General features: G+C 40.8%; 1 protein-coding gene across 2 annotated transcripts; it reads left to right on the top strand.

Moving 5' to 3' along the window:
• Positions 1–73: 73 nt before the first annotated feature.
• On the top strand, positions 74–11,531 carry LOC146492711 (uncharacterized). 2 transcript variants are annotated; one of them, XM_085147913.1, is made up of 11 exons: positions 74–194; positions 706–852; positions 3,221–3,328; positions 3,930–4,085; positions 5,417–5,545; positions 5,849–5,969; positions 6,061–6,236; positions 6,724–8,233; positions 8,788–8,934; positions 9,311–9,463; positions 10,014–11,531. In XM_085147913.1, the coding sequence occupies exons 3-11, from the start codon at positions 3,260–3,262 to the stop codon at positions 10,505–10,507; spliced, it is 2,955 nt and encodes a 984-aa protein (XP_085004039.1). In that variant the 5' UTR covers positions 74–194; positions 706–852; positions 3,221–3,259; the 3' UTR covers positions 10,508–11,531. The 2 variants fall into 2 exon arrangements, with proteins under 2 accessions (XP_085004039.1, XP_085004040.1); XM_085147914.1 differs by lacking the exon at positions 74–194 and adding an exon at positions 201–405.
• Positions 11,532–14,208: the final 2,677 nt, after the last annotated feature.

The raw sequence follows: 14,208 nt of genomic DNA, 5'->3' as shown, positions 1-14,208 counted from the left end.
TTCTTTTTTGGCACAAAAGAGAACTAGGTTGTTTATATTGGGAATTTAAATCAATCAATGAATAAATAAATATATAAAGACATAAATAGCACTAATTTTGGGAGGGGGCGTGGCCTGGCAGGTGCTGAAAACTGCGGAAGCGGAAACCGTCCGGTCGTGTCGTCTCCTCGAAGATTCCTGAATATCTGCTCCTGGTTAGTGCTTTATTTTTACTGTAAATATGCATGTTCGATATGCAAAACGTCAGTTGTAGTTTCGAACTAAAAGCAGGGGACGTTTCGTGGAATATATCCCACCATTTGAACACTAAAATCGGATATTTATGATGGTGCTCGCTGCCTTGACAACGCCGCTTGGCTGTTAGCCATATTGACGCCTGCTGACCGTCTTCAGTCGCTCTCCGAGGTCCTGAAAACACGTACTCTGACTCTTCTTACAAACACCACGACTGCGTATCCTAAGACTAAGTATCCAGTTGCGCTAAACATGCAATTTTATCTTTTCTTTTCTTAAAATTTATCTAACAAGCCCTGGTAGCTAACTAGCTTGTAGCTCAGCTAGATTCTGAGCTAACGTAGGTGGGGATATATGTTTGTCGCAGTGACAAAGCTGTCACTTACAGTAGGTTAGTTTACGCTTTGCAGTCAGATATGTGTACCTCCCACTGGTCAGCTCTTTTATATGTTGACTGGTTTCTCATTGCAGCGTTAGGATCTGGTTTCTGACATCCTCAGACAAACCAATGCAGGCAGGAGGAAGAGGGGATCAGCAGGATGAATGCTAACTGAGCCAGGAGCTGCGCAAATACAACCGAAAGTTCGACTTTTACAACAGAGGAAGATTTTACTGAAGGTATGTCACTGTGTTGTTCATGCGCGAGAACATATAGTTGCATTGCATATGATTTGTGTATTGATTACTGTTATATGTGGCATTGCCATAGTCAAAATCAATTGAGTTGTAGCTTAAAAAACAGGCCAGTAGATCAGAGTTGTATTGGTCCAGAGTGAAGTACAAAAAACCCCCATAACTTTATATGCAGCTGCAGACTGAAGGGTTTTCGGGCTCAAAGGGAAACCAGTATTCATAGCTGAATGAAAGAGCAGTTATTTGACTGTGTCTTTCAGTGTTTTTCTCCATTTGTGGCATCTACACCATGCATGACATTTAGATTTTTATGACAGTTTTGTTTTGCCTCTGCACTAGCAACTATAATGATTCCTATTATCTGACAAGTGTTAACAGACTGCTTTTTAGTTGTTGTTTTTTTTAGTTTGGGGGCTTTTTTGAATTCATTTAATAGCACAGTGAAGATTACACAGGAAGGTGGGGGATGGGACACACAGCAAATAACCTCAGGTTGGAGTCAACCATGGGCTGCTGCATCTAGCCTTGCAGCCTATCTTGACTTGCTTAGCCTATGAGCTAATCGAGCATCCACTTAAACAGAATTTTCTAAATAATTAATTAAAAAAGTTTGTGCAGATACATGTTGTAGTAATAACAACAAATAAAAAATGATTGGCATTAACATGCCTCAGCAAAGCATTAGGGAAACAGTGGCTAATTCCCGTCTCGGCCCTGTGGGTGATCTATCATTCAAGCTCGAGTCCTCTACCACAGGCCTAGGATTTTGAGGGTCCTGCGCAGTATCTTTGCTGTTCCTAGGACTGCGCTCCTAGACCTCAGAGGTCTGTTGGAGCCACTCGCCTAGCTTGGGGGTCACTACACTAAGTGCTCAGATCACCGCTGGGACCACTGTTACCTTTGCCCTTGACAACTTCTCGAGCTCTTCTCTGAGCCCTTGGTACTTCTCCAGCTTCTTGTGTTCCTTCTTCCTGATTTTGCTGTCATTCACTATTGTTACGGCCTCTTTCTCTGCTTCTCCACCACTACTATGTCTGGTTGGTTAGTTATCTCTAGTTTGCCTTTCTGTATCTGGAAGTCCCACAGGATCTTAGCTCAGTCATTCTCAACCATCCTAGGGGGCGTCTCCCATTTTGACCTCGGAACTTTCAGGCCATACTCGGCACAGATGTTTCTGTATACTTTTCCAGCTATTTGGTTATGGCATTCCATGTGTCCCCTGCCTGCTAGCATCTTGCACCCTGCTGTTTGTTTGCATTTGTTTCACATTGCCCATATGTAACTTAGAGGTCACTCAAATTTATATCCACGATGGAATATTGTTCAAGTCTGAGTGAAGTTTTCAAAAAGCTGTGTAGGCCTGGCCTGGATTTATAATAATATATATAATGGCATCATTTATTAGTATATTGTCTGTTTTTATGAATGATATAAAACAGGAAAGTATTAAATAACTTGAGCTTTAGAAAATAAATGTCGTAGAGCTATTGTGACTTCCCTTTAGACTCACCCTGGAATGCTGCAGGTATCTCTGCTATAAAGACAGAAGCAGGACGGTCAAATTTAAAACTGACAAACTCAGCAGTTTATATGTATAGATTTTACAGCTGTCGGTGTATAAAACAAACAGGTGTTTGATGGGAGGATCTCCTTTTTATGTTAAGGGCTACTGAAGAAATAGCTTGATAAACAACTCGTGGGCTTTTTAATTGTAAAGGTTTGATTGTGATTATAGAAACAAAGTGTTGCTGTTCGAAACTATAGAAAAAAAAAAAACTCCACATGGGTTCACCTGAGTCTCCGTCCAAGTGCTCACTCTCTGCGGCTCATAAAGTGAGCCCATCAGAGACGCTGCACTTCAAATTACACCAAATCTTCTGAGTGTTTTTATCACACACATGCTCCTAGACATGTGGATCTACAAGATTTTCAGTCATTATTATAAGTCAAAGTCTTTTGCTGCTTCACTGATTGTGCAACAAGCTGAAAGATGGGGTTTATCATCTGCCAATCTGCTGTCTTTGATGAAAAACTGATCTGAATAGGCCAACATTTTACTGGGTCTTGGCAATCAGAACACCCGTTATGTTGAACCATGCAATCTGACTAAAATAAACATAGCATTTTCACAAAACAATAAACCTCTGCTTCATCTCTATTATCGACCAACCGTCAACTACAAAAATGATGCACAATTAGCAAAAAAATGTATACGTGGATGTAGCTTCAGATAAAAGTTAGGGTAAATTTCCTTGGTAATCGATGTAGAAATCCCAAAAAATTTCAAAAATGTTACATTTTTAGAACTCTTTGTGTTTTCTTTTGCTTTGTTCTCATGTTTTCTCTAAATCAGATCGCGGTGGTTTGATTCCCCACCTCTCCTCCGGACATCATGACGTCTTCTATGCTCCGTCGACAGCTGAAGAACCTGGTCCAGAACTACTCTGAGGCCGAGGTCAAGGTAGGAGAAGCTAGATTTAAATTGTGTAGGACCTCAAAACCGTAATGTTTTCAGCCTTTCAATTCAATATTACCTCATCCAGTAATGCAAATAATATTTTAAAAATTATGTAGGTTAAGTTTAGGATGACAATAAAGGTAAATGTTTATTATGTAGTCTGTGCATCATTGTATGCACAACAAATAATACATTTCTGGCATATGTTTGAACACTAGTAGCTTTAAATTCAAGTCGTCTGGTGTGGTAACAATTGCTTATACTTTAAGAGGCTAGAGTGACTAAAGGGTTAATCAAGTAAAAACCCTACTAATTAAAACAAAGCAGAAACCATCAATTTTAAGCCCTGAACCTGAATTTCTTAGAGTCAGGGGAAAATATAGAGATGAATTCCTTTTTTGGATGCTGATCTCAAACATGATCAATAATGTCCTTGAGAACTGATTACTAAACATCTTTGGTAGCATGGCTCATGTAACGAGATGCGCTGCTGCTGCCAGTCCTCCAAAGCCCTGATGTTAACATTTTATAAGTTAGCATCTCAAACTTTCAACTTTCCTGAAGCTGTTTTGGCCTCTTTCTACTCTCTTTGCTTCTGTTGCAGGTGAGAGAGGCGACATCCAATGACCCATGGGGCCCATCCAGCTCTCAGATGGCCGACATTTCCGACCTGACGTACAACGTTGTGGCCTGTAATGAGATCATGACAATGCTCTGGAAACGGCTGAAAGACGACAAGAACTGGAGACATATCCACAAGGTGAGCGACACTGGAACAAAGAAGGGTTTGCTTTAGAGGATAGATGCTGGTTTCAGACATATATTGGATTCTTTGGGGATGAGATGTTAAGTGTGGAATTGTCCATTTATTCACAAAAAAGATGGGAAACATTCATCTTCAGATATAGTCAGTTTCTGTCTTCTGTTACTTATCTCTACAATGCGGTGCCCATCTGAAGAGAGGGTTATTTTTTATTTGTTTTGGGGTTTTTTTGCAGCTACAGTTTCCAGATGTCCCTTTAATGCACCACATGCAAAATCATGTTATTTTGATACAGCTACATGATACAGTCACTGAATACGTCTGTGTGATTGTGCCTGTTCAAAACATGGCTGTACAGATTGTGTGTTGCAGCTTGCTCCAAACTACATGAGTGACAGACTGAAGTCATCTGTCACAGGAAACAATAAATCAATAAAATTAACACAAAAGAACTAGTTTGAGTTTTAATCCATCACAGTGTTGATTGTTTGAATTAGAGTGAGGGCAGCATGTAAAACCTCATATACCACAGCTTTTGTTTTATTTTTGTGATTAACAATAAAAGGATTGTTGCATTGGTTAAACTCCCCAACTATTCCCCAAGCCTCTTACCCTTAAGTTTCATAACACTGCTTCTACTTGTTTCCTGTGCAGCCATTATCAAATGAAAAGCAAAAATAATCTAACAAAACAGACTGTGTAAGTGAAGGTTGAATTCAGTAGAACAGCATAACAGTAAGCTAGCACATAGGGAACCCTCTATCAGCTTGGTGTGAGGGTTGGTGTGACACAAGAGGATGCGGAGAATAGGGTGAGATGGAGGCAGTTGATCTGCTGTCACGACCCCCTGATGGGACCAACAGAGAAGAAGGAAGGCATTCTTCATCTAAGTAGCATGTACAGTATTTATATAGGAATATGCAAGGTTTTAAAAATAAACATTTAACTTTGTAAAGTTTTTTTTAATATTTAGTGGGGTTTTTTTAATAAAAACTTACAGCAAAAATATATTTAGTTTCTCTTTAAAAGCACAGTTTAGTCTATTAAGTGGCAGTTATTACTTTCTGAACATCAGCCGTATCACTGCTTCCATTTCAGCTTTGCCAGTCAGCCACATGACTCAGTGTTGGCTCATCAGTTCCAGAGAAATTATGTCTTTTCAGTTGTTTTTCTTCTTTCATCCATTGCACCAATATTTTTTGTTCCTTTTTACCTGTCCTATTTATTCCCTAATGCAGATAAAACAAGAAGCATTGTAGTGATAGGAAACTGCATTTTTATTGTATATAAATGAGTTTGTGTTGTCATGTGTTTTTTTTTTATCCTAGTCCCTGACACTCCTGGAGTACCTGCTGAAGACCGGTGATGATCGCGTGCTTCTGAAGATGAAAGACAACATCTACATTGTCAAAGCTCTCACAGAGTACCGCTTTGTAGAAAAGGATGGCAAAGATCAGGTGATGCACACTTCCTGATTATGTCAAATGGATACAGTCTTTTAGCTTCCATTAAAGGATTTCATGCTATGCATTAAGACAGTTACTGGTACTATAATATTTATGTCATTAACCTTCAGACCAGGTTTACAGCAAGAATGAAAGTGTAGCCTAGGTTTGTTTTAAATTAGATCTTGAATAGTTCTGATCTTGTTTTGCAAAAAGCATTGGGGTTTTCTTCAAGGACAAGTATTTCAGGCTTAAATAATTTTTCTGAAATGGTCAGAGCCAAGTGAACGCTTATTGTAGCCATATTTGTGCTAGGGTGTAAATGTGAGAGACAAGGCCAAGGTTGTTCTTGTTCTTATGGAGGACGATGAGAAACTAAAGGAAGAGAGAGAGTTTGCTGTCAAGACCAGAGAAAAGACATCAAAAAGTGCAGCTGGTAAGCCTTTTTTTATATCACTGCTAAATACTGTTGTTCCAACAGGTTTTCTTCACTGATCATTTATATTATTTGCTTACTTTCTAACCAGCATCATCTGCGGACAACGTAAAGGATCCAAACTATAAGCCGTGTTATGTACCTGGGGCCTCAGGGCTTCCATCTTTGGACAACATACCCTCTGTAGCTGACTTGACTGCTTCCTTCGCCGCCCGCAAAGAAGAGCGGCTTAAACAGGAAGCTGAGAAGAAAGAAACCGAGAGACGGGTAAGTACAGGGCACAGGTGTAGAAAGATCCAACATTACACCAATATGATGCTGCCAAAAGGCTCTATTTCAGATAAAAATCCATTGCCGATAAATGGTAGGCTAACGAGGAAACTCTCCAAACATTTAGCCAATGTGTTTACATTTGAAGGCCTTCTGTTTTATTAAAGTAAACAAAAAAATCTCAATAGGCAGAAGTTATATATTGAGAAGCCCATTGCAGATTCCTATGATGTGTTGCAGTTTGATCTCCTTTGGTTTTTAGGGCTGCCTCAGTCCAAGAACCTGCAGTCTATCCAGCAACTATAGTCAGCTGCCAAGAGTCTAACCTAGCTATAAATTTAATTACTGTATGTGCTGATTAAGAAAAACTATCGTCTGTATTGTGCCATTAAATGGAGGTAGCCACAGCATATAGCATTTTGGTATATGAAATTATTATGGGATATGAATTATTTGTATTAACCATTTTGCAACGATATGCTAGGCCAAGATGAGTGAAGAGGAGCTAAAATGGGAGGATGCTAATAAAGGTTCTGATGTTAAAACTGATGCTTGGGGAGGAGAGAAAGAAGAGGAAGTAAAAACGGACCCATGGGGAGCCCCCAAAGAACCTAAAGAGGCCGTAGGTCCATGGGGCACCCCCTCAAGACCTGACACAACTGAAACAGCAGCTAGCAGTGGTCCCTGGGGGTCTCCAACAAGTCCTGATAAAGATCCATTTGCAGCAGAACAAACTAATGATGATTCTTTTGTGGCACCGAAAAATGGGGAAGATCCCTTTGCGGCACCGAAAAATGAGGAAGATCCCTTTGCGGCACCGAAAAATGGGGAAGATCCCTTTGCGGCACCGAAAAATGGGGAAGATCCCTTTGCGGCACCGAAAAATGGGGAAGATCCCTTTGCGGCACCGAAAAATGGGGAAGATCCCTTTGCGGCACCGAAAAATGGGGAAGATCCCTTTGCGGCACCGAAAAATGGGGAAGATCCTTTTGCGGCACCGAAAAATGGGGAAGATCCCTTTAGTGCATCAAAAGATGACCCTTTCAACACCCCAAAGGACAGTTCAGACCCTTTCAGTGCCCCCAAAGACACGGAGGATCCATTTGCTGCTCAGAAAGATGAACCAGACCATTTCAGCTCTTCTAACAATGATCCGTTTAATGCTCCAAAGGATGATCCTTTCAAAGCTCCAAAAGATGACCCATTTAGTACTCCAAAAGACGATCCCTTTAGTGCCCCTAAAGAAGATCCTTTCGTTACCCCAAAAGACGATCCATTCAATGCACCTAAAGACGATCCATTCAATGCACCTAAAGACGATCCATTCAATGCACCTAAAGACGATCCATTCAATGCACCTAAAGACGATCCATTCAATGCACCTAAAGACGATCCATTTAATGCACCTAAAGACGATCCATTTAGCTCTCCAAAAGATGATCCCTTCAGTGCAAAAGCATTAACACCCCCTAAAGAGGACCCATTTGCAGAACCGTCATCAGGGAAAGAGGACCCTTTCTCTGCTCCCACAACACCACCTAAAGAAGATCCTTTCTCAGTGCCAACCAAACCTGCTCAAGATCCCTTTGCTGCACCAACAACACCACCCAAAGAGGATCCGTTCTCTACACCATCTTTACACGCAAAAGATGACCCCTTCGCTGCCCCAACATCTCCACCTCAAGAGGATCCCTTCTCCACAACATCTAAACCGACCAAGGAAGATCCCTTTGCTGCACCAACAACACCACCTAAAGAAGACCCATTCACAGCGCCATCCAGTCCACCAAAGATAAATGCCACAGATCCCTTCGATGCCCCTCTAGTGAGCTCGCCTCAGAGTAGCACAGCTGCATGGGGAGCCCCAGCCACTTCTCCACCAGCCACCGGGTCAGATCCCTGGGGGACCACAGCAAGTGCTTCTTCACCTATCAGTAATTCTGATCCATTTGGAGATGCATCCAAAGCAGACAATGACCCGTGGGGGCCTCCAGGTAAGAAACAAACAAATGCTTGTACATGGATAGTACTTCTCAGAACTTAAAGCTGAAGAATTTTGCTAACTTCTAACTGGTTTGAATTAGTCGTAGTTCGTTATACTTATACGTTATACTTGTACTTCCGTCCGTTATACAGTCCGTTATACTTATACTTATCTGAAAAAAGATGCCAACTTTTTTTCATTGGCTGACCCTTATCAACAGAAGGTGGGTGGGGCTGCTGTGCTCACCACTCCTTGCACTGAGAATGCATTGTAAGTAGGTGTATATGCCTTTCATTTCCACTGTGGAGTTTTACATGGCACTTTAAAGTGCACACATTCACAAAAAGGCATATCATGAATGAAGACTGATTTTGGAAACTGATTTTTATCAGTTGTAGAAATACCTGTGACTAAATTTCTGTACTTAAATCACACGTGGCACCTTTATGTCTTTGCTGAAGAAGGCTGAGTAGCATGGTCCAAAACTCTGGAATAACCAGCGGAGTTAATTCTGTCATTTATTTCTCCATCACCTGAACCTGTCTGTTTAATTTACTCATCTAGCTTTGGCTCCTGCCAGTACAGACGATGCATGGGGTGAACCTGCTCCACCTTTAGACTCCTCCCCATCTAGTGACCCCTTTGGAGATGGAGCATCTAAATCCAATGACCCCTGGGGTGCATCAAGCAACACAAGTGGCAACGGCACAGGTACATCACATTCTACACACTGTCTGATACATGTTTGTGCCATTTATCCATTATTCCTATGAGCAAACACTGATTGTCTGTGTATAATCACCTATAACACACTCTGCTCTGATTTAATTGACTAAATGTTTGGCTTGTCTTTAATTAATATCCTGAAAGTGGGGACTCGTTAAACCTTCATTATTGTGTCCATATATGGTGATTTGCACGTGTCACCATTTTCCTTGTTTTCCTCCTCATTTCCCCGTCAGTCAGCAGTCACCTAACAGTCTTAATCTATTAACCTTCTCTTCCACTTTGCTCTCTCTTCTTCCCTGACCTGTCCCCAAAAGAAAACACCTTTTAGAGTAGAACTGGACCTTTTATTTTATTGCAGGAAAGCACTCGAAGCAGGAGGACGCGACGTATCGAATGACTGCTTCCTTCTTGGGCTCAGCAGAGGCATCACTGGTTGACTTGGACGATCTGTTTTCATGTGACCCTAAACCCAGACAGCGCCCTCTCATTGACACCCAAACACAAGCCGTCGGTAAGGACAGATAAAATGACGCGTCAGTCTGGGCGAAAAGTAACTTTTCTGACGAATTCATCATGTGGAAATATTTGTGGTGCGCTTGACTCAAACGGATGCATGAACACCCTCGAAGACCTGACAAATGAAAGTTACTGAGCATTAGTCACTACCTGCTGATTTTAAAAATGCATTCCACTTGTGTTCGTCTGAAGTCATTCAAAGATAAGATGAGAGGGGTGATGGCTAATATTTATCAGTAGGTTTGTATGGAGAAACTTATTGTGGTCGTGTGTTTTACCTCCCCTTCCTGCCCCTGTGTCCTTGCTGTAGTGTGTAGATGTTGTTCTGTACATTAGTGTGTGTGTGTGAGCGAGCATTAGTGAAGTTACTCTGCATAAAGACTAGTGTACATTAACCAGCAGATGTATAACCCTTCTCACCCCTCTCTCTGCTCTGCCTTGGCACATTTTCTCTTTACTGGAATTCTTCAAACTGTGTTTAACTCCCTCCCTCCGTCCTTCCCCCTCAACCCTCCATCCTCCTGCCACTCTCCTTGATTTCCCAGGCACTTTCAAAACAGCGGGCAGGACATCCAGCCCTATGCTAAAACCAGGAGCTTTTGCTGAAACATCACCCTCATACTCCAACCCTTTCATTTCGACCATAGCTTCCCCCCATGGTGCACCAACTCCCACTTCTGGAGCTAACAATCCTTCAGCATCATTGAAAACTCTGGAAATGTCTAATTCTTCCATCAGTATGATTCAGACATCTCAGATGGGTCCAGAAACACAAATGATACATCCCATTTATATCAATGAGAGTCCACAATTAGGACACAACATGAACTCCCCCGTTGGAGGAGTGGGAATGGTGCAGTTTGGATATCCAGGCTCCATCTTAATGGGAACTGGAATGATTCACTCAGGTGTCTTTCAAGGAAATCACCCATCAGGTGACGGTCAATTTAGAGGCTCCGTCTCACAGGCTGGCGCTGAAGTCGTCTCAGGCAGCGGGTCAGATGAGATGGTGAACAAAAGTAATCCATTCCTGTTCTGACAACTCGACATGTAATTTGGATCTCTGGAATCACCAAAAAGGTAGTTTTGCATGTTTAGTGCTACAGTTTAGTGTACGCATTCTCATTAGGATCAATTTTAGAGCAAAATATCTGAACCTTACTTTGAAGTGTCTCTTTCCCCCAAACCAATGCAAAGTTGTTCTGAGTGACCACCTTAGCCTGTAATGGAAATTTCTATCTTTATGGTTGTGGAGCCTTGGAGGAAGACGTTGTTCTCCATAGATAAGAAGGGGTCACAGAAAGGTAAAACTGATGTGAAGCATGTGATGTGGCCTTTGCAGTGACCTGCTGTGGCAAATCTAGACCAGCATGTTTGAGGGTGTTCTCCACCGCCATTATCAAAACACCAACTGAGGCAATATCTTTAAAAGACAGGAGTTCATCCCTCCAGTAGAGTTCCAGAGACGCGAGTCATTTTTATACAGAACTAGGCTGAGAATTAGCACAAAGCACAAGAGCCCACGTATGACACATTCTCACTGAATCATATGCTTTTGTCTGGTTTGGACAACCAAGCTGCCTGAGAAGAGCAGGAGACAGGACGCACATCTACACTCCCTAGTGATGAACACACATTATCTGTGCAGAGCTCACCACGTGCAAGCTGGCATTCACAATTCAAATATATAGTATACGTGGCAGTTTTTATGTTTCTAAGCTTGGTTGTCAAAGTGCTGTTGAATTTAGCCAGAAGGAAATGACAGTACTTAACATGTACGAAGCAATCTAAATATTTGACATGGTAAACTTACATCTGTGTCTTTCTAGAAAGGAAACAATCAACAAAAGTGGTGTATTGATAATGGGAAGTGGTGAGTATATATTTAGAAGCATAAACATGCCAAACCGCCTAATGATGCTTTAATAAAAAACCTTTCATTCCTGAGCTTAAACTAACCTCCCCTGAACTCAAGATGCTGCCCATAAAGCAAATGTATACAAACACAATGTGTACAGCGTAATATATATAAACAAATACACAGATTATTTTAAAAAAAACAATGTCATTCTTATTCAAAAATGAATTTATTAGATTTTTTTCCTTTCCCTGCACAAGTGTGACAAACAGAGAGCACCTCAGTGTGTCTGTGTGGAAATCCTAAAGAGTTTTCGGTGTGTTTGAGTGTTGTGACAGGACCTGTAAATCTTTGACTGGGACATGCGTCACTGTAGGATTAAGGGTGCGTGTGTGAGTGTGTGTGCGTGTGTGTGTGTGTGTACAGTATTGTGCTGATGTAAATAGTGGAAGTATTTACAAGTAAACCTGGAAATATACTGTACTGTATATCAGAGTGTTGCAATCACAAGTAACTATTTATTGATCTATTTATTAATTTATTGCTTGGTTAATTATTGACACAGCAATGAAATCCAACAAGATCCAAGGTCAGGTGTAACTTTCATTTCAGGCAGGCTGGCCTGGTGGTATTGATCGCGTGACGTTAACTGACTTTAATCTGATTGGTTGTTTAAATATTTCTTTGTGAATCAGCTCGGTAACCAACGGTGGCTTCATCTTCCCGTTTAGCTCTGTAGAAGTTTTTGAGTCATTGTGTAATTGTCTTCTTGGTTTCCCGGCTCTTTCTGAGGAGAAACTGAAATACCGTTTTGGCGAAGTTAAAAACAGTTCAAGAATATCAACTTGTTTAATGCGTATGCTGTTTGAGCGGATGTGTATGCGTACTTGCTCCTCATTTACTTCAACACAAACATCTGAAAGGAGACTAAATGGTTGTATTTTCTCTTCTTGTTACATTTTACTTTGAAAACTTAAATGGTAGCAGGATTCGTCATCGTCATTTATGAGTTTTGAAAACAGTAAATTAAAGCCACAGTGAAGCAGGCAAACCTGATGAAGGGATCACATGGCTTTGTTGTGTTTCGTGGGCTGTACGAGTCCTTACTGTGTTACTGGCTCGGTAATATGTGAACGTTGGTGGAAAAACAGACTGGAATACAGTCTAGCTTCACATGACTATTATTATTATTATTATTATTATTTCTCAGATTTAATTTTGTATGAAATGAATTTATTTTGCTGTGTATTAAAATGTATAGTTGTGTTGTAAACTGTGACAGTACATTTGAGAAATAAAACGATTCATGATACAGTCACTCTGCCTCTTTTGGGTCTGGTTGTCTACAGTGGATCCCTCAACTTCTCAAATCTCACTTTTCTTAACCTCAAGGGCGTAGATTTGGCATGGACGGAAGGGACATGTCCCCACCAATATCCAGTGATTATTGAATTGTTATTGGTGGGGACAAAACAAAACAAAACCGATAGGAAAAAAAAAAAAAAAAGCGATCTGTCAACGTCTCATTCACCCAGCGGTGCAGAAAGAGTTAAATTACGTTCTCTACTGGGGTCCTATATCATGTGACAAATATGGCCAATGTGATTGGCTGTGCCTTTCAGGGAGCTCTGTTTAGTTTTAGCAGCGACAATCCTGCGCTGCGAGGACCTGCAAGGAGGAGGATGGCAGCAAAAAGAACCTGGATATAAGAAAGTATTTTTCAGAGAAACCTGTAAGTGACTTAAAGTCAAGTTCACTCATAAAACCTGTCCATCATAATAACGTTACAGGCTATGCAAGGCAATACATGCCCCTCTTATTACTCTTTCTGGGTTGCAAAATAAACTTTTAAAAAATTTTCAGGCGAGAATGTAGCTGTGTAAACTTCCAGTATCGGAACCTGGGAGAACAGCAAACTCCCGGCACATCGTTTTAGGCTTTGGCCCACATCAGTCTAAAATTGTATGTAACCATGAATAACGTGTTACCATGTCCACCAGGAGAGACTGGACAGCATAGATGTAAAACAAATATGCCAGCAGTTTATCTCAGTTAATAAGAGGAGAGGGCATGTGTTTGGCTCCTTCACATAGTGGACATTGAGTTGTTGTGTGGGACACCAGTAGTCCATGTCTGTTGCTGTAACAGTAGTTCATGTTTAGAGTAAAAAATCCCAGCTCACTGACTTGATCGGGGCAATAGTGCCTAAAATGTTGCATAATTTTGCTGAGAGATCTGTTACTTTGTGGTAATCTTAAATGAGTAGTCTTATGGACAAAACCCACCAGGTCATTCAGTGTTCCCTTAGTGCTAATGTGTCAGAGATGTTGGTGTAGTATAAGTGAAGTAATGTTGTTAAGTCCTTAAAGTCCTATTCTTTTATTGTCATGACTGTATTTGAAGCTATTTTTACTTTTGTATGATACCTGATTTATATGGAATATGATTGAAGTAAACTAAAGTATAAAATACTTAGTCAGTCATTTGTTTAATAGTAACTTAACATTATATAATTCACATATAAAACTATGAATTGTAATTTTAAATGGTTTAAAAGCATGTAGAATAGCATATGTAAGCAAGTATATTTCTCCTTTTTTTATCAAGAAGCAAAGATGAAAAGGAAAAAAAAAAGAAACAGGGCAGAGTTCGGTGGTTGAATCAACCGTCCCCACCAATGTCAAAACCAAATCTACACCCTTGCTTAACCTGAATTATTTCCCACTCGTGATTTCTGTCTTTGAGGACTTTCTCACTGTCACCACTAGAGGGCCATGATTACCAACATTTACACAGAACATTTTCCAGCACCCGTGCAGAAGAAACGTTAAAGCTATAAATATTTGCACAATCATAAATTCTGCATCGTTAGCAAATATGGG

Source organism: Neolamprologus multifasciatus, chromosome 22 (genome assembly GCF_963576455.1).
Source record: "Neolamprologus multifasciatus chromosome 22, fNeoMul1.2, whole genome shotgun sequence".
In the NCBI taxonomy this organism is placed as follows: Eukaryota; Metazoa; Chordata; class Actinopteri; order Cichliformes; family Cichlidae; genus Neolamprologus; species Neolamprologus multifasciatus.
This window is presented reverse-complemented; position numbering and strand designations above follow the sequence as displayed.